This window comes from Lagopus leucura, unplaced genomic scaffold (assembly GCF_019238085.1).
Source record: "Lagopus leucura isolate 7727_CA_CO unplaced genomic scaffold, USGS_WTPT01 Super-Scaffold_100157, whole genome shotgun sequence".
Classification (NCBI taxonomy): domain Eukaryota; kingdom Metazoa; phylum Chordata; class Aves; order Galliformes; family Phasianidae; genus Lagopus; species Lagopus leucura.
In genome coordinates this window covers 42,900,758-42,924,639 of record NW_024962334.1, presented here as the reverse complement: position 1 = coordinate 42,924,639, position 23,882 = coordinate 42,900,758, and the positions used below count along the sequence as shown (strand labels likewise).

Sequence of the window (23,882 nt, the reverse complement as noted above, 5' to 3'; positions counted from 1 at the left end):
TCTGGTAAGCACCACAAGTGTCATATTTCTGCTGTGTGACTCTACCAGGTCTGAGGTGTGATATTGCTGATTTTGTCCTGCACTCCAAGCCAAGCCCAGACCTTTAGTGTATCTTAGACTAAGCATTCATTGAGCAGTGTATTGCAGCCTGACCAGAGAGCAGGAGCTTTTCTGTTTGCTTTTTTCATCTTTTTTTTTTTTAAAGTGCTGTATTCTTGAATTACAAAAAAAAAAAAAAAAAGATGACTTTGAGAGGTCTTTGAAAGCCTTTAAATAAAAGGTCACCAGATGTTTCTCATTGGTGTTTGACAGATTGAAAACAAATCTTCAGCTGTTTGGAAACAGCACTTGTTCGTGTCACTGGTTTGTGGGATGTTTGGCAAGTGATTGGGCTTCCTATTCCCTGATCCCTGCCTGTTTCATACCTGCTTGGAACTCCAGTGGAAAAGCAGATAATTATTAGGGTTTTACCTTCAACTTATGTTTCTGATTACTGTGATGAAAAAATATTCACATATATTGGAAGACTGTCTTCCTTGCTATATACATAATTTAGCTTTACTGTTTTATGTGAGGATCACAGTTGTGATGTCTGACTATCCAATTGTGGTATCAGAGAAAAAGAAAAAGTTTACAGAAGAAAGGAAAATGTGTACAGCTGGTGAAAGAACAGTAAATTGCTGCTGTCCTTGGAATGAAGATGAGTTCAGTAACATGGTAGATATTTTTTCCTCTTAATTTCTGTGGTACTGCAGAAGTACTCATTTCTGGAAATATTGATTCAAACTGGTAGGAGATGAGGAGTTTCTCCTTTCTTAAAGGAAATCAATCACAAGATGTTTTTTGGATTGAGTTTTTCCTGCAAGATTCAAGCCTTCATCATGTTGGAGAGAGTTTGATGTATTGTAAACATAAGAAAAAAATTTGGTTCTCTGGTTATTTTTACACAAATCAGCAGTTTATTTCCTCTAAGTGCTTTATCCAGCATGCACATCCCTTTACTATTGGGTGATTTTGAATTAGCTTTATAAAGATTACATGGATAGACACAGCATTGTTGTCGTTAATAGAAACCTGTGCAGTGAGGTCTGTGAGCTGCAAGATCTCTAACAGTGCCAGTGACAGTGAAGTATGGCCTTATCGAAAGGAGAATTCATAAGAGGCTGCCCTGGGACACTGCACCACTATCCTTCTGTGTATCCTGACAATGTTATCTGTCCTCTCAGTACGGAGTATCAAATGTCTGTCACGAGTACAGAAATTAATTTAATGTCACCTGAAGACATGCAATTAATCTTTTAGAGGTTTTCATAATACCTTTACAGAAAGAGTTGCCAGTTTGGCGGATTTGGATTTTGGGGTTTAGCACAAGATAAGGAAAATTAATTTTTCATCAGGGTTAATACAAGCTAGCAGGGCCACAAAGGCAGAGAAAAATGGTTTGGGAATTTGTCAAGTGTTGTCACTCTAGAATAATGCTGCTTAACGTCTGATAGGTGTAATCAAGAGTTGAGATTTCTATAGAGGGGGATTAATCAATTTGCGCACTACAGAATGCGGGTTGGTGATACCATTCCTTCATGGGGTTTAAGAATGAAAATAAGATTTGATCTGTCAAATCGCAGGAAGCTCTGACAGTATCAATAGGCATTTTTATCAGTACATTTTAAAGCATTTGTTATAAATAAATTTGTCCTGCTAATGTTGGTGGCAAATAAACTTCGTAACAAAACTATCATCATCGTGATTATGATAGAGTGCAAAGCTTCAGCTCACTAAATTCAGGCAGTATCATACAATTCTGGTCTTAGAATTTGTGATCTCATTTTTGACAGAAAGCTCTTCATGTTTCTGAATGCACAACGCTGACAAGCGAGAGGATGTCAATATTGGCAAACAGCCTTGATTAGTATCAGGGCATGGCTTCTAAAACTTATGGCCTTAGTAATCACATCATTTCTCTTTTTTGTTAGTCTCCAGTTCCAGATTAAGGAGGTGCAGATTCCTTCACAGTCAAATTTGAAAAATACTTATTATGTAGATCAGATTTTTTTGTCTTGATCTTTTGAGTTTTGCTTAATTATGCACAGTAGGGAATAAGAAAAACATTTTTCCTTCATCGGCTTGCAGACAGAAAATGAAATTCACTTATCTGTAGAGGACTTAAGAGGAAGTTTGCGTTATAAAATTGAAGATACTCATCAGTCTCAGGTCCTACCGTAGGACTGGGGTGAACTGGGAAGTGTTCTACCTGGCTTCAGCACTTTCAGGTTGTAGGAAGCAGGCTATGATGATGGCTAGATGCATCTCTGAAAGATCTGGAGTTGTCCAGTATATCCCAAAAAAGCTCTTGGGGGGAAAAAAAAAAAGATAAAAATGTACTTCGACAAGACCTAAAGCATCTCATTCTATTCCTACATGTTTAAATGTGGGGGGAAAGGTGATGTAAGCTAATGAAAAAATAGCATTTCATCCTGAAGAAAAAGTTGATGTCAGATGTGTTGGAACTGAGATATTTTATGCAGAGATGTTAGCAATTCGGCTTCTATGATTCCGATGTCATTTTGGGTAGCTTCTGCAGTACCATCTTGCTTCACTTACCTGTAGCTTTACTGTATGTTTTATCTGCTTATTTCTGCCTCCCTAGTGAAAGTCTGGAGTCAGCACAGGAGCAGTCCTGTTTGCAGTTACGCCAATCTACCAGTGTTAATATTCTCATACGAACATGTGGCTCTAAGTAATGTTCAGAGGATTTGTGGCTTTAAGACCAGGTGATAAAGCTCTTTATGGGTGTTTTGCTTAAGACTTACTTCTTCATTTGCATTCCCGAAGAAGCCAGCAATTATCTCCCTTATAAGTTTAAAGGATGATAATGGTGGCAATTAAAATGGTGGCAAATTAAAAGTGCCATCTTTTAATTTAATACTGGGTAGATTTTACTCATTTTGGTTTTGACACTGCGTGACATCTTTCTCAGCAGTTCTTTTTTTAGCTGGTTAGATTTGTTACCTGAGATTTTGTTGTTTCACTTGTTGAACACACGCTGACCTAGGAGCCATGTTTTCGGTTTTTGTTTGCCTTGTTTTGTTTTTAATTTAAGACTGACGCCAAATTTTGTCTTCAGTTACAGCCAGGAGAGCTGTGCATGAAACAGCGTATTGCTGTCAGGGAGCTCAAGCCCGCTCAAGGAGCAGTGTTTTTAGAGCAAGGTTATAAAGCCAGGTTTTGATTCAGCTGTCCATTTTTTCCTTTCTTGTTTGCAGGAGCCAGCAGGCTTTGCTCCTTCCCCGTTTCTTACCCTGTGGATTTCCTTTATTGTTTTTTACAGGTTTTCATGCTTCTGAGATGTATTAACTTACAAAAAGTCCAGAGATGCTTCCACCTTCCAGATTGGCATCTGAGAGAATTTTGCAGGCACGTTGTGTTAACACTTGAAACCCACAGACTGGGTTTCAGCCCAGGGTTGGGTCTTGACCTATGAGAAACCCCAGCAGGAAGCATATCCCACCATATTCCTCATGAATACGAACCTATATTGTGTGTTTATGCGTTTGTTTTGTGTGATTGTGTGTTTCCTGCTGTATTTTGAACAGTTTTATTTGGTGATAATTGAGCTTTCCAGTTAAATACTGGGTGGTTGTTGGCCGTCCGAGCATTTATGGGAAATGATGGCTTGCTTTTGAAGTCTCCATAATGAGCATGTATGATGTGTTTTGTACCTGAGGGCTTCACTTGTACGCTGTTCATATGTGCAGGAATCATTTTTGGGTTTGGAGAGACGCAGTCGCAACTATTTATGGTTGTTTTGCACAGCAGGCATTTAGCATAGATTAGCTTTGAACTTCCAATTCTTAGGATTAAATTCCTGCTAGAATTTTTGGTTCTTTTTAGTTTTGTAATCTTCCAGCTGCTGTAAGGTTGGATAAAGGAAATTATCTGACCAGAGCATAAGGCTTATGCTGCTATTTAAATCCTCTTCATTTTAGTGTTATTTCAATACTGGTTTCTTGTACAGGTTTTTGTTTGTGTGCTTATGTTTTCAGGAGAGAAGGGCTGTTGCTTGTTTTTGTTTCTTTTTTGAGCTGTAGTCAAAGACAGACTTTGAAGGAAAAGCTTTATTATTTCCTTCTAGTGACTGATCTCGAAGGTTTATGTACAGAATTTTATGTGAAGCCACGTTTAACGTGGAGCCATTCATTTCAGCAGAGGGAAAGTGAATGTGATGAGAAGTAGAGAAAAGATGCCACTTTCTATTGTTTTCTCACTGTGGATACTGTGGAAGAAAGCCCTTAAGTAGGAAGAGCTTCAGGATTCCCTGTGCCAGATGGTGTTTTTGAAGTGTAGATGGTATGAGGCAGTGATGAAACCAATTTGGTGGGGGTTTGACTTGTGTGGAATTTAAGTTCTTGAGAAGTTGTTGCCTGCATATGCTTGATAATACAGAGTATGTATATGGTTTAGGGATTTGAGTTGCATGCCAGTGAACTTGAGCACGTGAGGATATCCCAGATAACACCTTACTGGGCTACTTCTCCTCAGTGGCTGTGGGGAGATGTAGTAACAAGCAGCCGTCAGTAGGTGTTCCTGTGGTGTAATGCTGGTAGAGGTGTCGTGATTTATATTTCCACTCAAGATAAGATTTAGATTTCCACATGGACCATAAACATGCTCCCTCTGCAGCCTTGTATTTTGTCTCCTTATCTGCAGAAAATGGTGTCGGATCATTTGACGCCCTCTGGTTAGCGACACAGGGTACAGCTGCAGAAAGACTTTTGACTCATCAGTATTTAAGGGAAGGGAAAGAAATTATGTAAACAAAGATGCTTCAATAATTGTTTTTTATTCTTCAGACATGCCTTCCATTAGAGAGCTTTTGAAGGTTAACCTGGGGTTTTTCATGGGCTTAGGCATAGGCCGTGCTTATTTGGCTTGACTCTTGGTGTTACAGTGGTGTGTGATTGCGGGTTAATGAATTTCCACTGCCTGGCTCCCTTGGTGGCTTGGGTGCATCCCAGGGCTGTAAGTGCTGTGGGCCTTCCAGCTGTTATTGCAGCTCTGATCAATGGCGAGTGTGCTCCCAGTTAAATCTTACAATGCAGTGAGCCGCTTTAAAAAGAAATAAATACAGGGTTTGCTAATACTAGCAGATTGGAGTTCTGAAGTGGAGTCCAGCTTAAATATAAGTTCTGCTGTTGAAGCCATGCAGAAAGCATGCAGTAATTCAAAGGACTTTACAGAAGCAGAAGTACCTTATCTGTTGTCAGGCTCAAACAAGGTACTGCTTCTGCTGTCTGTTGTTCCATGGGATGTGTTTCAGTGTCTGCCCTGATTTGCTGGCTTGACACGAGCTCAAGAATTTCTGGACAATACTCTCAGACATACGGTCTGATTTTGGGTGGTGCTGTGTGGAGCAAAGCTCAGTGATCCTTGTGGGTCCCTTCCAAGTAAGGATAGTCCATGATTCTACAAATTGCCCTTCTGTTTGTAGAGAAAGCTGAACTGCTCAGGCAGAGGCAATGCAAGCAAATCACTTATCTTCCAGTGCATTCACCTTTTATTTGTGCTGTATGTACACTGCAATTAGAGGTGTAGTGGGGAGAGTTAGGGGTCATTGGATCAGAGGGGGAGTGAGGCGTTGTTAGTGCTTGTGAGTGTAAATATTTGTACTAAGAGTTTTTTAAACTAAACAAAAAAGTCCTGGGGGTAAGAGCTGTTCTAAATGCTCCAAACATGGGCAGTGTTGGGGGACAGAGATAACTTACGAGGTTGCTGTTATAGGAACAGACAGCGTAAACATACACTACAAAATAAATATAATACTGTTTTCTAAAGAGAGGTTGGACTCGTAAAGATGAGCAGAGTGTTTGAGCAGCTTTTCCAGCTCTCACGGTTTCCTGTAATGTGTACATCTCTGTGAAAGAAACAAAACAAAAATAATATTCATAACCTGAACGTAGTTCACACATATCCCCGGGAGGAAGAATGATTTGGAAAGAGAAATGAAAAATACCTTACCTATCTGGGTTTGAACATAGTGGTCAGTAATGAAGTCCAAATGAAGTAAAGCATAATTTCCAGGCTGAGCCCTTACACCCTTCTGCAACTGCCCCTGGTTAATAGGCAAATCGATGAGAGCTCGCTGCGCTAAGTGCGCTGATGTCACAGGAGGTTTCTCAGGGCGAGCGTTTGCACTGCGTAGACATTGAGCCGCGTGTTGTGTTGTTGATTTCAGCAGGGGGGAGAGGACGCTGGCTTTTTTCATCCAGAGGGCCAGCCCCAGCGGCCTCAACAACCTCTGGAGCCGAAACAGCAGCCAGTGCGGAAGGTCACATTGACAAAGGGAATGCAACAGCAGCAGCACCAACAGCAGCAGACACTGATCCGTTCAGCAGCTCCTCAAGGGGTCAAAAACATCCAGGGAATCCATCAACCTAAAAAGGTGATTTTTAGATGCATATTGCTGCTAGAAGTTGTACTGTTGAGCTGTGTTGCTATACTCATAACTAGCATTCTGTTTGTCAATTACTAGCACAGGGCTGCATGACCCAGGAGATGCATAATTGCATATAAAGCATTTAATCTACAGAGGTCCGTTTGTATCCAGCACAGACTGGTGATCCCTGCAAGTTGTTTCATCTGATGACTTTCTGGCCAGCACAGTAGTCCCCATGGGAAAGGCATGTGTCTCATGATAGCTACTATAGGAACGGTATCCAATGTGCTTTCTGACTTAAAAAACAAGAGTTATTCTGAAGTGCTTAAGCTCTTATTCACTGGGGTACACAACAATGGTGTCAGGATGCTCTTTGGTTGATTCTCAAAGGTGGTGTTGCTCAAAATAGTTGGTGAGCTCATAACGAGGTTTTCACACTCATCACTCACTGGGAGGAGGCAGGCAGATCATTCATGCTGCACTGGTGTGTACTTTCTGTTCATTTTCAAGCTGAGATGCTCCCTGAAAATAACAGTGATTTGGGCTTCTATTTGTTGGTGTCGAACTGTAAACCATAACCTTCCTGCTTCGTGTAAGGATAAGATTTCCTTGCTGATGCAGAGAGGAAGAGTTGTTGACCTTTGATAGGCTTTCCAAGCATGAATCCTGCTCCAAAAGAGAAAGCGTTGAGTGCTAACTCAATGTTATGTGTTAATTGTTGAATGTTTGTTACTGTTTCTCTGTTAATTTTTTCTCCCTCTAACCATTCAACCTTGAATTTACAAGAATAGTCGCACGTTTCCTGCTCTGGCAAATACTGTAGTTCAAGATCCTATGGGATTTGGGGGAAAAAGGAGCTTTAAAAAAAAAGTTGTTCGCTATACACAGGTACTCCATCCTGATAACAGACTAATGGTTGGTATAATAGAGACTGGAAGCTCTTGGGGCAGTTTGCTGGTCTCGTGTGTACGTGAAATTTATCTTTGGACTGAGATGAGAAAAGGAAGAAGAGGTATTGCTGTTTTTGTTGACTAGACTCAAAATGTGGGAGCAATCCTTAAATCTTACTGATGTACAGCATATGTATTTTGGTGTGGGACTCTTATTGTCTGGCTAATTATGCTAAAGCTGAGGCTTTTAGCCTTAGTATCTCTAACTCTGTCCCTCTAAATTAGGTTTGTATAAGGCATGGATGGATGTGTTAATATGTGACCTTTCAAATAAGCTAACAGCAACAAGCTGTTTTAAGTCGACGTGTACATGAATCAAGTTTTTAAGTAAATTGCTAACTTTCACATCATCTGTCAAATGTAGTTAACAGAAACACTGGGTAAGTAAATCAAAATACCGTTACTTTTATTGTTGGCAGGTCATTATGCATGGGAGAGGCAGAGGAGTAGCAGGCCAGATGGGCCGAGGACGCTTGATGCCAAATAAACAGAACCTGCGAGTGGTGGAGTGCAAACCTCAGCCCTGTATTGTGTCAGTTGAAGGGCTTTCTTCATCAACTACTGATGTCCAACTGAAAAACCTGCTGATGTCAGTGGGACCCATTCAGGTAGGTCAACCTTGGTTTATAATTTTTGTGCCAAAAGTCTTTCATTCTGGAAAGCTCAATTAATTCCCTGACACTAAATACAATGTGTGTTTATTGGTAATTCGTGTTTGAAGGCACCCCCCCCTCCACACACACACACACAACACCTGATAGCAAAGACAAGCACATGATTATATTGCAGCAGAGGAGGTACAGTAGAATTTTGCTAACCGTCACACTCCTGCTGCAAAAGATTCTCCTTCATTTTGGAGTTGTTGTACTGCCTCCATTGTTTCTATATATAACATGAGCACGTCCATTCTGTGGGGTTTTGTTAAAGCCAAATTATGTAAGAACAAATATTCTGTTGCTGTTGTTATTGTTGGCTTGCACCTACACTGTACGATTCGTGTTGTTGCAGTCCTAGGGTAACAGTATTTAATGAAGGCTACTCATTTCGGGTGTTACACCATGTAGCACTATCTGCTTTTTCGAATGAAAACACATTCTGGTTCGAAGGATTTTCTGTATTTATTTTTTGGAAGATTTCCCTTGAAGGGGGAGGGGTTTGTAAGCAAGGTTATGACATATGTACGGAGGTGTATCTGCTGCAAAGGTCCTGAAGTATCACGTCAGTAAAACTGACTTTAAGCAAGACCATGAGGCTTTCAAAGCACTGAAGGGCTTATGAGGCCATTTCTGCCTTTTTGGTACATTGAAAAATATCACTCAGTGGATAATGAAACCTACAGACGATTACAATGTTTTTTTTAACTCCAATTTTTCCATTTTGGGTGCTTGTTTTGACAGGATCAACATTTTCAGACAAATGCAATGCATTAATTGAAACAATTCAGTTGCTCAGAGACTTGTTTATGAATAAGATTATCTCTCTGCTGTAGAACACAGTGCTTTCCTAGAGATGTATGCTCTGTCTCACTTTTTCCCAATTTAGTAAATGGAATAAAGTTGAATTATTTATGTCGTCAATTCAGAGAGGTTTAATTTGTTTGTGAAGGCAAAAGTACTCTCACAAAATACTTTGTCCCTTCATGTTCTGTAGTACTCGAGGAAATTATTCATACAGTTCCAAAACACGTTTAGTCAGTGTTTACTTACTAAATCTTGCATGAGAATATTAGAAGGAGATTAATAGAAATCCTGCTAGGAAGCATTCAGAATTGAGAGAAGCAGTTGAGATGTACTGAGGAATGTTTTCAGTACTATATTTTTTTAGCAGACTGCAAATGGTGGTTTCTAAATGCAGTGTCACAGACCAGTTTAGGAGGGTATGTTTATGGGAAATAAATTAAGTAATTTCCCAGTGGGATCTGATATATGTGTTTCTGTAACAGAACTTGTGTTCTTGCAGTCGTGTCAGCTGTACCTTTGGTAAGTTCTAAATCATCAACTTTCACCTCACTGTGTATATAGAAGTAGTACTTGAAAGAGGTGGTTGAATTAGCTAATGATTCTGGAGGCTGATAATTCTGCATTTCAAGTCAGACTTTGAGAAGTCCAGAAATTTTTCAACTTTTTTGAGACTTATTTTACAAGTGTGGATAGTGAGGTATACAGGGGAGAAGTGGTCCCTTTCTGCATCCTTATTCTTCTTTAGACACTAAAGTAATCATCCTGTGCAGTTGTTCCATGATTGTCTTAAATTTTCTTTCATCAGATGCTTCCAAGCATGAAGTATCAGTGCAAATTCCCAGTATTGCTTTATGAAGATCATAAATTTTGATGTCTTAAGAGCAATTAATAGTGGAGTGGGGAGCTGCTGTTATGTATCAGAGGTGATTAGAATGCTGTGATTGTAGTTGTATTTTGAATGCTTTTACAACTATGTGTTTTACTCTGATAATGTATGTAGTTATTGCTTTTCTGGTCACAGAAAGGGAAAACATTTTCCTTGTTGATGTGCTTCTCTTTGCTTTCTTAGAGTGATAGTGCTACCTAGCGCTCAGTTAGAGGAAAGACAGGTATCTGCACCAATGCTGTATGCAAAGCTGATTTTATCTTTAAGGGTAAAAGGCTTAGGTATGGAAATGACAAGCACATGTAGATGAGTGCACCCAGAACATGAGTGCTCTTCCAGCATCAGCAGGGTTCTTCTCCATGTGACACAGCTCATGGGGTGCACAGCACTGCTCTGGTGACCTGTTTGTTCTTCATGCCTGTAAAAAAAAAAAAAAAAAGACAAAAAAACATTTTCAGCTGTTGCTGCTGAGTCTCTCTCCATTGATTGTGGAAGAAGGCATGGTCAGTCCTGCCGTGTCCTTGGGCTGGGGGAGAAAAGAGCAACTCCACAATGAGCCTGTCCAGTTCAGCTGTAGAGCAGTGTGTGAGCTAGAGAAGCTCGTCTTCATCTTGACCATAGATCATCCCTGTTGCTCATCTCATTATTGTGAGATTATTGTGCTGCTATCATACAGCTTGTTTGAATACTATTTTTCTGAATACTGGAAAAGAATAGGTTTAAGAATAAAACATGTGCAAAGGAGGAATTTGAGACCAGTGCGTAGGTCTGCAGAAATATCTGTAGATGAAATGGTCATTTTATAATGTTCATTCTTGAGTAACTGCTAACAGTTCAGTTGTAGATCATGTCAGTGCTTCTGATGCTTTAGAGTTGTTAAATTTAACGTGTTTTTAAAAAAAGCTGTAGGCAAGCTCTCAGTCAAAAGCATTGAGTGTTCATGAAATTCTGGCTGTTTGCAACTATTTCATTTTCCATCCTACTCAAGATCTGTATCTTCCAGTGACAGTGTCTAAAGAAACAGAAACAGGAGATAATCAAGATCAATATGAGCTGTGTGCTTCCAAAATCTTTTTCATAAAATACTCTTCCTGGCCCTACTCATTTTTACTTTTTTAATACTGAGACTGTGTCAGGATGTAATTTCTCTTTTACTACACCAGAGCCAAATGAGAAAATACATAGAATGCCTCTGATCTCACCTTGATCTCCGGCTGGTCTCCAGTAAGAGCCACATACTAGATCTGGATGCCCTAATCTGTAAACTAACAAGTCATTTGAAATCCCCTAGTAGTTATTGCATTGTCAATCCTTTACACCTGAGTGGATCTGGGCAGAGGTTTTCATTCTCTGATGTCTGACTGAGTCAACTTAAAGAGAAAATGTGAATTAAGTTGTTTTTTTCAGAGCTGTGATGGTTGGAAGGATTGTGATACTTCGTTTTAGGAACTGCTCGTAGAAAGAGGTTGTTGTGGAGTGCAATGTGACAAATCTGAAATCTCCTGTTGAGGAAATTTCAGTGTCCCTGCATTATATGGGCAGAGAAGTAACTCTGGGTAGAAGCAGTGCATCTCCAAAGGCAGTGGTGTGTGGCTGGCCCTTCCCCAGCTTTCCCTGACTGACCTTTGGCACACTGCAAAATCAGTAGGTAATGAAATAATACTGAATTCAGACCAAGGGAAGCATGATGTACACTGGGAAATACAGACTCATGCTTTAACGTTGTAAGGGAGAACATAAGGGAGAGGTTTATTTTAGTGCTAGATATTTGAAAATATGTCAGTAGGAGCATATGAAGACCTGTTTAATGGTCCTAGATCCTTAGCCCACTGCAGCCTACTTGAGACATTTTTGGGAATTTCATGCTGTTGGACAGCTGGCACTTCTTCCAAATGAATGATATTTTTGCAGGGACTTGCAGTAGGACCAGTTGGCATCATTGGTTCAAATGACATATAGAACCTTGTCTGAGCAATGTAGAACTTTGCAAATGTTGCCTGTATTAAATATTGCCAAGTAGAAATATTTTCTTTGGGATGAAAACAATTTGTGGTTCCCACTAGCTGTCAGCTGCTGGAGAATTATTTTTTATTATGATTTGTGTTTTTCTGCCCTTACGTTGACAGTGGTTTCTCCAACCTGCTGCCATTGCAGCTCTTTCACTTCAAGGCTGCTCCTATGGAAATTTGTAGGAGGAGCGTCCACAGTTTAATGCTTTAGGCAGATCGTTGAGCAGCCATTGAGGCTGATAGCCCAAATTAGATTTAACCACTTCCTTTAAAATCATGTTGTTTCTGTTCATGAAATTAGCTATTAAATAGAAAAAACTCTTCTCTGAACGTGGAGTAATTTCAACTGAAGGTTATTTTAGCTTCAAAAGCAAACAAGACCTATAGTTAAAAATGTACAAATCTTAGATTAGTTGATTTAGTTATCTATAGAATCATACATAATTCTCTTCAAGTTGCTGTAAAATCTTCTCCAGAATTAGATGAGCATTATGAAAAGAAATCATGAACATTTAAACCTCTCGTGATATGCAATATTCTGCTGGAAATATAAATCAGGCACTTTGTGGGAAGCAACAATCAGACTGAAAACAGATGAGCATCTGTTTTCATACTTGCTCTGCAATGGCTAAGATTATACTTAATGTATTTACAAATAATAAATACTTATACAAGTTAATGAAATATCTTACACAGTAGTACCAGGAATTTTGGAAACTTCTAAAGCTTTCTTTACAAGTAATCTGCCTACAATACAGTGGGTGGTCTGTGTGGCGAACAGCTTTCCAGGAGGTTATTTCAAGATGACCTTGTAATGAATGTGTGAGCAGTCAGGCTATCCTGAAGATATGAATGCTGGAAATACTGACTTGATCACTGCAAGGAATGGCTGCCAAATTATTTCAGAAGGGTGACAAAAAACTGGCTTTTAAACTAATAAGGTAGTTTGATTAAGATATTCAGAATTAATTAATTTTGTATGTATTTTCCTAGCATCTAGGAAAAACTTACAGAGTAAGTCTATAAAGGTAATGCTTTGAAAAAAACCACCTTTGAGGTATAAAATTCTGCAGGTAACAGACTAAATCAGTTTCATCAGAATATTGCTGTTAGCATCACTTAAGTGCAAGATCTAAGCTAGGTATCATCCAGAATTCAAGGAGACAGAAATCATCCACTAAGATGAATATGCAGCTATTTTATTTCAGGTTGCCACTGAAGTGGAACACTTGTTTGTATTCCCGGCCGATAGCCCATCTGTTCAGGCTCAGGATAGCAGCAGGTCAGGACCTACACACTCCAGCAAAATTGTACTGACTTGTTCAGTGCCTGACAATCAGCACTGTTGTTCCTTTAACCATGTAAGCGTAAAGTTCAGGCTTTAAGCTGCAACGTAAGGAAGTCTGTATTGTCTCAAAATGACAGCAGACCTTCTCAAGAGACTTCTGTGAGCAGGTATGAATGCAAGGTAAGATAGGTAATAATTTGTTTGAGAACACGATGTTGATCGTGTCCCATGTTGAGATATTAAACGTTGTCAGCAAAGGTATTGTGCTGGTATTGCAAGCTATGGTGTTCATAGAGTCCAAGTAAATTAGCTCAGTAATTGTCTAATTTCTTCCTTGCTAAAACAAGATGAAAATTTTTTTTAATACCTTAACAAGACAAACACAAAGTTATTCTGCACCATTTTCTCTACTATAATTTGAGTCTCTTGAAGGCTGAGTATATTTATGAACGCTGTTTGCTATTTAGATCTGGTAATTTAGATGTAGCTGTTTATGAACGTAGGTTTTTTTGGACAGCTCTTCCAATTGGAGGAGGCCCATCTGTGCCACTTAGGTGGTTTGCATCTGGATGCATTAACCAGGTGAATGTGGGAAAATCATGATTGTTGGAGTTTACACTGGGGCTTTGAAATATAAAATACTGTCAGGGGAACTGAATGAAGGGGGAATTGGTAATGAAATGGTTGCTGCTTCCACTGAAAAATCATCTGAAAACATTTTTTAAAACTTAGCATTCTAGCCTGTTAAGTGATATGAAGAGAATGTATATTAACTACAGCTCTGTAGATTATAAGAGACATCTGTAAAGAGGAAAATACAAACTTGAATGCTTCCTTCATCCACTCCAGCAAACAACTCGTAGGAGAACTGAGTTTTCCAAGTTCCTTTTTAGATGCTTCGTTGAGCTTGACAGTATTCACGTTGGTAAAAATGTGCTTAGCTTTGTAATGAGCTTCCTGATTAAAAATCAGATCTGTTTAGTATTTTTTAAAGATAAATTCTATTCCTGCTAGCTTCAACCAACAAACTGCAGTGACTTAGCTGCACCTTTTCTCTTGTAGCAAGCTTTCCAAAAGGTATGCGGTGCAAATTAACCACCTGAACCTTACAGATTTGCTGAATCATATATCTGAGAAAAAAATATGATGACATTTTGTTTTTGCTATCAGTAAGTCTAGCAAATAAAGAACATTGCCTTTTTACTTGATTGTTTAGTCTATGAGGCCTGATTTCTTTCAGGTTTTCTTTCTCACTCTTTTCTCAATCATTTCAAATTTGAAGCAGATAATTTCCTTGACTTTTCCTGTGCTTTCACTTCAAAATTGTAGGAAAGATGGAAGTATTCAACTTCTATGATTTTGTGGGGGAGTTTCCTTTTAATTACAAGGTGATGCAAGAACTGCCAAAGTTAATGCCTTCAAAATCTACGGATAGATTAAGTTGCAGAAAGAGCCTAAAGCTGCATTGCCTGACCTGAAAATAGAGAAATATGACCATTGGATGCCACAGCTTTTGCTAAATAAGCATGCTATCAACTCGAGTCTTACACGTTCAAAAAGATTGTAAGTAGGCAATCTTAGTAGCACATTTCATCCTGGCATTTGAGATCTGGCCTTAAAAAGCTGATTGAATGAATAGGAAACACATTGGTTGGATTAAAAATCATTTCACAAAGACTTCTCAAAGTGTGGCACTCTTGATAAATGTATCAGAGTGGGGTTGATTATGGTTTCCCAAGGAACATCCCTTTATGTAAAGGTATTAAGGTATTTGTTACTTTTGTATGGCTATCTTCCATAGAAACTCAGGAGATTCTATGTCTGTATTATTACAAAGACCATAGGACTCTCAGGAGACACCTTTGCATTTCCTGCTGTGGTAGGAAGCGTGAACGTTGAGTTCTGCTCCTAGGCTGAAGCTTGCTGTAGTTTTGGAGGCCTCAGTACCACATCTGTTTTGTGTTGGAAAATGCTGCTTTCACAGTATGGGAGGCATGCATCTTAGGAACTTTTTCAGGTAGCTGTGTGTGACATGGTTCCTCACTACTGGGAGGAGTTGAAATTGGTGCCCTAACCCATCTCATCACAAGGTTATTAGTGTCTGTCAAAAGCTCTACCTATTTGTATTGAAATACTGTGAGGATATACAATCCAGAGATGAAAAACTATGACTTTTTCCTGCCATTTTTTTTCCTGTTTCTGCCCTGTTTCGATCCAGTAAAGCAGATCAAGTGAATGAATCCAGGTGCTTAGGTGTGAATTAAGCTCTGCTCAGTTTAATGCTTCTCATTCAGTTGAGGAAAGTTTGGCTGCGGGGTTTGGTTCATCGGTGTGGATCGGATCGAAGAGTTGTGGTCCTTGCTAAACAAGTGATTGAATTTTCCATTTGGCACAGTGGCTTAATTCATGAGCTCAAACAGCTTCACCTGGGTCCTGACTGAATCTCAGAAGTCTGTTTCCATTTCATGGACAGCAATAAGAGGTTCCAAGAAAAGAAGGGTGACGATTTCAGTGGGTTCCATGCAAGATGTTTTTTTAAGTGAAATTTTTAGTGCTCATTAACAACAGATTTTGATTTTTTTTCTTACAGAGTTTACAGATGCTTCCTCAACAACGGAAAGCCATAGCAAAATTTAAGGAGCCAGCACATGCTTTAGCATTTCAACAGAAATTCCACAGGTAAGTAATTAAGCACAGCTGGCTTTGGTTTGCTCACTCCCTTCAAAAGGTGAAATTTGTTGCATCTGATCAGTGTTTCTCTTAATCCATTCAAGCATCTGCTTGTTACTGACCGTTGTAGAACCTTCTTGTCTGATCCCTATACCTAGAATAAGCTTGATTACCAGATCTAAATTTCTTTTAACAGGCACATGATAGATCTGTCCCACATAAACGTGGCACTGATAGTTGAGTGATGTCTGCTGAGAGAATTACTTACACTACCAGAAACATACAGTGGAGCGACACGGGACACAGTGACAAAACTATCAGGTTCTGAAACCTTTCAGCTTAGTCTTTTAAATGCCATGTTGAACTACAGAGAGCAGCAAGGTGTCCTCGAGAAGAGCTGAACTTGGGAGGATCTACAGAGGTGGAATTTCTGTTCGGTTTCTTCAGATTCTGTTGTAACCACATGGAGCTACAGTCTTGTTTTGTTTTTTTCCTCAAAAAGCTACAGTGCAGGTAGACACTGTTCTTCAAGATACTACTTTGTGACCACAGCGACTTTGAGATAGAACGTTTACACCGAAAGATGTACAAACTTTCTTCATAGCAAAGAATATTTGATAATGGTTGCTCTTATCTTCAGTGCGAGGTATTTGAATGAGAGCTCACTTTTCTAAACAAAACACATTAATTACGTTGTATACCCAAGAGCATAGAAGGTATTCTTGCATAGGTTTAAACGTGGTCTACTTCATTGAATAGAAGTATGCTGAGAAACTTTGGAGGTGACACTGGAAAACTGTAGTTTCTATCTTTGTAAATATGTTAAGTCTGTCTCTGCATTTTCTATTCCAATACAGACTTCCCATTTTCTCCTTCCAACTCCACTTATTCCATAAAACACTGTGTAGGAAATAACATTGCTGTATTTTCCCTTGGTTTTTAAAAACAAGGATCTTTGCCATTCAGTAGCATCCTGGGGTAGTTAACTCCAAGTTGTAACTAAATTGTTTTTAATGATGTTGCCAGCTACAAGGAAAAAAGAAATATTTAGTGGCTCACCTAAAAAACCCCAAAAAGTTATACAGGAAGAGTGGTGTATTCCTAATAGTTCTTTTCGGCTAGTGTTTCATAATTGCCTTATGCTTTATTTGGATTAGTTTTTGTTTTTTTTTTCCTCTTGAGATTTACTTTGTGACTAATGCTGAACCATAAGAAACCCGTTAACTGAAAGGATTTGGTTTGATGTGTTGTTCCCAATGCATACGAGACTGTAAGGACATTGTGAATCTGCTGGTGAACGTGGCAGTTCACAACAGTACGTGCAAACGTTAAGGAGCTTATATTTTATTCAAAGCAAAACCCATGTTTCCTTTTGGTTAGAACCATTTAGATGGTATTGCCAAAGGAACCGTTTTTTTCAGTTACTTCTGAATAAACTTCTTAAAATGTCATCTTTATATTGGATTGCAGTTTTTAATGAACATTTCCATAGTTTTTAGACTGTGAGCTTTTGCTTCACCCTTTATTTTAGGAATACTCTTGAGCATTCCACCTACTATTGAATGGGGGGACTTAAGCCTACAAAAAGTTTTGTTGTTTTGGTTTTTTATTTTTTTTTTGTCATCTGAACGACCACAGAAGAGCACCATTGGTATGTAATTAAACAACTGTGAGTGGGGTCCAAAACAGGAGAAGGATGAACTAAGCAAGTTTATAGTAGCATAGATACATATTTCTTAAGATCGAATGGTAACCAAAGTCACTAAGACCTAATTGGCTTTCTTACAGTTTTGGTCCAAACTTTGAATTGAGTAGAAGTTGCTAAAATTAATGATTGAGTAATAAATACCACCTAGTCCTCTAGGTGGGAACTGCTTTTTGTTCACTGAAGTAACAGAGTAATGTGGTGCTTTTAATTGCACTGGTGAAAAAATGTGAATACTGTTAGCCCAGTTACAACGCAGTGACGAGGCACAAGAACATCAGAACAATATTCATACAGAAGCTAATTTTGTACCTGTTTGTGCAGTTCCCCTCTTATGCATAACACTTAACGTTCAGCACAGTTACTCTGCATACAGTGCTGTTAGTGCTTCAGTTAGACGTAAGCCCAGGACAGAGTCACAGGTAGGAAGCACCCGGTGGAAGCCAACTGAAGACCAATGCCAGGTGATTGCAGTGACCAGCCCTGCTAAGTGCTCTTTAGTTCCTCACTCCCATGAGCGCTGGGACCTTTGTGCTACTTGCTCAGGTTATGTAATTTTTATTTTTGTTTTTAAATAAATGTTTATATTTAAAACGAGTCATTAAACAGTTATTCACCCCACTGTTAAGACAGCAGCTTCTCTGTACTGAGGAGAACGGAAAGACATCTAGGAATGGAGCATTAATAGCGTGTGTCTGGAAATCTGTGTTAGGTGCAAATGCCAGACAGGCCAGCAGCTGAGTTCAGCAGTAGCAACATCTGCAGTTGATCAGCTGTTCTGTCATAAGCAAATGTTGTTGGGGTTAGAGGGTTTCTTGGAGCTGAAGGGTATGGGTTTGATTCAAAAGTCAAAGAAGTTCGTAGAACTTTGTAGAAGTTTGCTCCTGCTTTGGGTTTTGAATCGATCCCAGAGAGGCTGAGGTTCAGCCAACCCAAACAAGTGTTATGAATTTTTATTCAGTTGAGTTTTGTTTTTTTTTTTTTAATGTTTTTAAACAATTACAAAAATGGGTGGCTTTGGAACAAAGACTTGAATTGCCTCAGATCTATTTAAATGTAGGAGGCGATGCTAACAACGCTTGTTTAATGACGAGGTGGGTTGTCTTTAAAGGTGGTTGCAGTTATTGCTTGTGCATAGACAGTGCGGGCAGATTGCTGGTGATTTTAACTGCTCACTGCAGTGGCTGAGTATCAGAACTATATGTAAACATCATGTATGTATGTCTATATGTATTTTATTATACACATACATACACACGCTCACCCTTATTGTCACCACTTCTTTCCAGTATCTTAAACTCAGTAGCAAAAGTAGCGATTAGGCGAGTCTCTTGTTAAAATGTTTGTGTTTTGTTAGTTCTCAAATCCTTCCTTAACACTGATCTGTTGGCAAGTGAGCAGTTTGAACGATGCATCTCTTCTAGTTCTTTCTGTTGTGTCTCCTCCCAAAAAACCACCGAGGAAGTAGAGGTAAAGCTAGATGAACGTGTTATTTCCATGTTCTCTTTCAGCACATAGTTAAATCTGAACATCTTAAGTTAACTTTCTTGGAAGATCTGTTGCAACCATTATCTTGTTCTTTCTTGATCATGCATTCAAAATACAATGCAAAATGCAAACAAAGCGTTTAATGTAGTATGTAAATATTGAACTTTTGGAATTAAAATGTTACTCGAAGTGCTTACAGTCAACCACATCTTAGCTATGTTAGATTTTTGTGTTGTCTTATCTAAGTTTAATGGATATGGTTCCATAAATGTTGATGTGTTTTCGTGTATATCTTCAAATTTTTATAAAGATGCTAGTAAGTCAATACGTATACCCTGATCTGTGTATTATTTGTCCACCATTCTTATTAGAGTAGTTCTATATTGATTTTAATAGGCGACTCCAGTAGGTCTTATATGGAGCCAACTTTTTTTTTTATTGCTTTGTTTTCGTCTGTCACACTGTAGCACTGGCGAATAATTCACTTCATGACTAATCATATTCTGCTTAGAATTGGCCTAAAAGATTGGCCATATGTTGTGGTTTTTTAGTAAAATGTTATACATTAAAAAAAAAAAAAAAGGGTTTAAAAAACAGCTCTATCTGTTAAGGGGAAATAGAATAAATAGAATACACTGTCAGACTGAGGCCTGGGCTTCTAGGTTTGTTTGGTTCTGCTGTACCAGTACAGACAGGTCTGCCTTGTAATTCTGTTCTCAAAGTTTGGGCTGTTCTTGTTTTACACATAATTCAAGTTGGTCGTGTAACACTTGTTTTCATCACAATGTTAGCAGCTGATTGTGGCACATACTGTATGGTGAAACCAACTGGAGTGTTTGAAGAGCTGAGTGTAATTGCTGCTAGGTGGGAGGAGGACAGATCCGTAGCATCTTCACAGCTAACAGAAACTGCCACGCTGATGGTTTTTCTCCAAGTAGTGATGGAGAGTAAATGTAGACAGGGTGATGGTTCTCAGCCCCCCAGAAAGCTCCTCTGTGAGTTGATGTAAGAAGAGTAAATACTGGCACCCTTTGTGCAGAGTATCTTCAGATACAGAATTTAGTCCCCAGTTTAATTCAGAGAATTCACTTCATATTTCCCCCCCCCCGCCCCCCCAAAAAAAAAAAAAAAAGGCCATCTAACCACTAAAATGTCAATTAGAGGAAGCATTTTAGTTCTTCAGTGTTTGGTCTTCCTCTGTAAGGGCTTAGATGAGGCTTGTTTGTTTTTTTTTAACAAAACTAGGTGAGAACATGTGCACCTTGAGGTCCTTCATAGTTTTTTTTTTCCTTACATAATGTACCTCTTTGGCATGAGAAAAGTCTTTTCACTTGGTGCAGAGAATTTTTAAACGTAGGATATCACCTGGTTAGCTTTACATAGGGCAGTTACTGTATGCACTTCTGTAGTTGCATGAAGTAACTGTGTGTGTGTATGTGTGTGTGGTGTGATGCCCTTATACTTGGGCTGAGAGGGTGGAGGGAGGCTGGGGGTTTCATGTATTGGTTTTGCCTGTTTGACTTACTGGAGGGATTTCCTACATTTGTTTGTAGTATTGTGCTGTTCTGTCCTTCCCCTGCTATCCTGGTTGTTCCCTGGCTTGTGATGCCCAAAGGTAGAAAGCTGGCTTTGCGTGCTCACTGTCCAAGAGACGTTTTTGTTCATGCAGACAAACCTTTTTGAAATCATTTTTTGTGCTTTTTGATTTTTAGCAGCGTGTTGGATGAGAAAAAAATGTGAAGGAAACAAATACTGAATGGATTGCAGGAAGTTAGCAGTATTATAAAGGGTAATGGGTCATTTAGGGTAAACGGGGCTTTTGTTTCAGTGCTACCTCAAATACTGCTTCATTCATAACCATAGTACTGGAAGTATTTGATCTTTAGTATGAAATCCTAAGGATTTTTATGTAAGGGTTTTTTTTGTAACCCGCTTTTTTTTTTAACATGAAGATGATTTATTATCTACATGAGCAAAGGGCCTTGTGTACAAAACCTGATTCATATTGGATCCTTACGTATACCATCTTCTGGTATCATACGGTTGGGAAGGATCATTTTGTTCTTTGTAATGCTGCTTTTTTAGGGTTGGTTTTTATTTTTGTTGTTTAGTTTCTGGTTTTTAACTACAACACGGTGTCCTTTTTCTATTTCTCTGCTTGCTTTGGTGGAATGTATGGTCCCTATTGCACTAAACAAAACCTCAAAGGGAAACCTCATCTCAGTGGGTCTTCTAGGTGCCTGTGTGGCTTTCTCACTTCTTGGTCAGACACATTTTCCTGACTAACTGGAAATGGGCCTTGTATGCACACAGGTTTTCAACAGGTTTACATTCCTTTTCTCATGTAACAGTGCTCAGGTTAAGCCATTTTTTTTTAACCCTCTGAATAATTTCAATCCGTGTTACAGATTAAGACTATTTGTGTACAGGAACCTGTGCACAGTTCAAAGGAGCTGTATTGCAAATGCTGTGTGTAGTTACTTGGAAGATCACAATTTGAACAGAGCGTTGCTGTATTAATGCTACATTCATTCCGTGGCTCAGAATTTTCTCTGCATACATCTGATGGTTTTTAACATGCCCTGTGTTTTTTCCTAGCGTCTGCCAGGCTGACTTTGGAACCTTAAGAGTTTTATTTCCATGCATATAATAATAAAAAGGAGGTGTTTTTTTTGCAGGATTTCTTTTCCAGGCACTGACACTTTTCAACTGCTTCATTTCCTAATGAATGCACATTTTCACTTACAGATACACCAAAGACGAGATGCTAATGCTAATTTATTCACAGCTGATCTTCTCTGTCACCTAATATAATTTTTATTGGTACAAGGTACCCTTAGAATAAGTCAAATTTCTTTTCTCTTCAGGTGCTCTTTTCCTCTGCCCTGCGCCGTACCTCATTTCCGTCTCATTTGCCCCCATTTTTCCATTCCCATGAGGCTATTTGTATCCTTGTTATGTTCTTGCTCTTTTGACTCCACATTCATCCCTCTCCCTCCAGACCTTCTCCCATCCAACTGCATAGCACACAGTCATTTGCAGTATTCTGTTTTCTTCTCAGCAGTGGCTCTTTTGATACCTGAAGCCTAAATCTCCACACAGAAGCATAGCAGCCTGTATTTTTCTTTGCAGACTTGCTTACAGTACCTAAAGTTGAGGCCTCATTTGCAGGTGTCAGACCTTAGGAGATGCTGCCCATCCCAAAGCTCTGGACAAATAACAATTTTGCTTTGCAGTTTTACTGATGTTGGAGAATTACAGAGTTTTTATACATGCTCTAGCATTTATGCAAGCCAGGAGAAACAGGATTAACAACTCTTTCATCCTTTTTGCTTTTTCAGGAGTTCTGTTCTTGAATTCAGTGATAGTAATAGCACTTTTTTATTGTCACTTAGTAATACAAGCTCTGCTGACACAATTCTACCTCCTATTACTATTACTGAATGTGATCCTTCCTAACCTGTAAAGTCTGAAACGCTGTGTACATTTAGGTGTATTGAGAATCAGAGCGTGTCTCTCTAATCTGGATGGCAGTTTGTTGATTAGCAGTTCAGAATATAAATCCATCAGCCGACTGTATCATTCTGACTCCACCTGGGGTTCATCTGCCTCATGTTTTCTACAGCATCATCTGCACACTTTATTTCTTGAATGTAAAACTGAGCTATACCAAACCCTCCACTCGCATAAGAGATCTCTGTCGTACTTATTTAAGTGAATGTAAAAGTGGCAACACAAAAATGATCTCGTGCAAGTTCTTATTGCCTGTAATTCCATGTTTAACGTGTCAACGTGCAAATATATTTACTGTACCTAACACTATGTGAATAAAACTTTATCTTCTTCATGTTTGCTTTGTTGTCTTTTGATGTCATAGAATGGCCTGGGTTGAAAAGGACCATGATGCTCATCCACTTTCAACCCCCCTGCTATGTGCTGGGTCACCAACCAGCAGACCAGGCTGCCCAGAGCCACATCCAGCCTGGCCTTGAATGCCTGCAGGGATGGGGCATCCACAGCCTCCTTGGGCAACCTGTGCCAGTGCCTCACCACCTCTGTGTGAAAAACCTCCTCCTAGTTCAGCTACCTGAACTTCCACATTGCCAGAAAAAGCTACGCGTACCATATTGTTTTACTGTGTCAGCATCCCCCTGCCCCCACTTCTGCACCAGTGCTGTGGTATGGAGTTCTTCCAGAGCTGTGCAAAGGTGTCCCAGATGAAGAAACAGCTGATGGTCCTGCACTTGGGCTTGTGGTTGTGTGAATCATTGAAAGGATCTTGAGGCTAATAAGGGTCTCATAGCATGAACATAGGAGAAATGCTTAAGCGTGTAAAAGCTCCTCTACTGTTTTTAGCCATGCTGACGTGTCCAATAAAAGCCTTCTGCTTTCAGATATTGTTTATTTTTATGACATAAAGGAGCTCCCAAGAAGCTCAATATGGTCACCATCAATTATACTGTGCACCACAGGGCACAACAGTTCACTTGTAATAAACAGGAAGGATTAACGGCTGTACAGCACAGGCCAGAAAACAACCTTTCTACTTAAGAACACAGTTGGGATCAGGCATACCAGTCTGCATGACTTTTAGAGTTAAAATCTCCCACCAATGAACTTGTAATTTTTTCAGAAGCTGTATGCAGTACGTATACAGCAGTGTGTGCCAAGGCTGGAAAGCCCTATGTTCAGCTTGAGGCTGATAAATGCAAAGTGGTAGAAGAAATCAATGGGGTTGAAAACTACTTATGGGAGGAATGGAAAGGGAGTGACCAAGGGAGGAACGAACAAGCCTCTAAAATCAAATGTTGGGATGCTGTGTGAAGTGCTGCAAAAATTGGTCTTGATTGACCTTAATTGGTAATGATTGAGGCTCAAGGAGTTGCAGCGTGCTCACCAAGCGTGGGAAATGCACGAGGGAGGGCTGACGTGAGGAGGAGGAGGATTGGAACACTATACAGGAATTGGATGAGCTAGAGAATTAAAATATAGA

The 23,882-nt window shown here is 39.4% G+C and overlaps 1 protein-coding gene across 3 annotated transcripts in view; it reads left to right on the top strand.

Annotated features, from left to right (window-relative positions):
- The window catches only part of RBM33 (RNA binding motif protein 33), a 92,202-nt gene extending 72,494 nt beyond the window's left edge, over positions 1–19,708 (top strand). For 2 of the 3 annotated variants that reach the window (XM_042888163.1, XM_042888162.1), the window contains exons 16-19: positions 6,233–6,439; positions 7,803–7,991; positions 15,617–15,705; positions 15,893–19,708. In XM_042888163.1, the coding sequence (XP_042744097.1) occupies positions 6,233–6,439; positions 7,803–7,991; positions 15,617–15,705; positions 15,893–15,941 (534 nt within the window). In that variant the 3' untranslated portion in view covers positions 15,942–19,708. The remainder of the gene's footprint in view (positions 1–6,232; positions 6,440–7,802; positions 7,992–15,616; positions 15,706–15,892) is intronic. The other variant, XM_042888164.1, reaches the window with a different exon arrangement.
- The last annotated feature ends 4,174 nt before the right edge of the window (positions 19,709–23,882 follow it).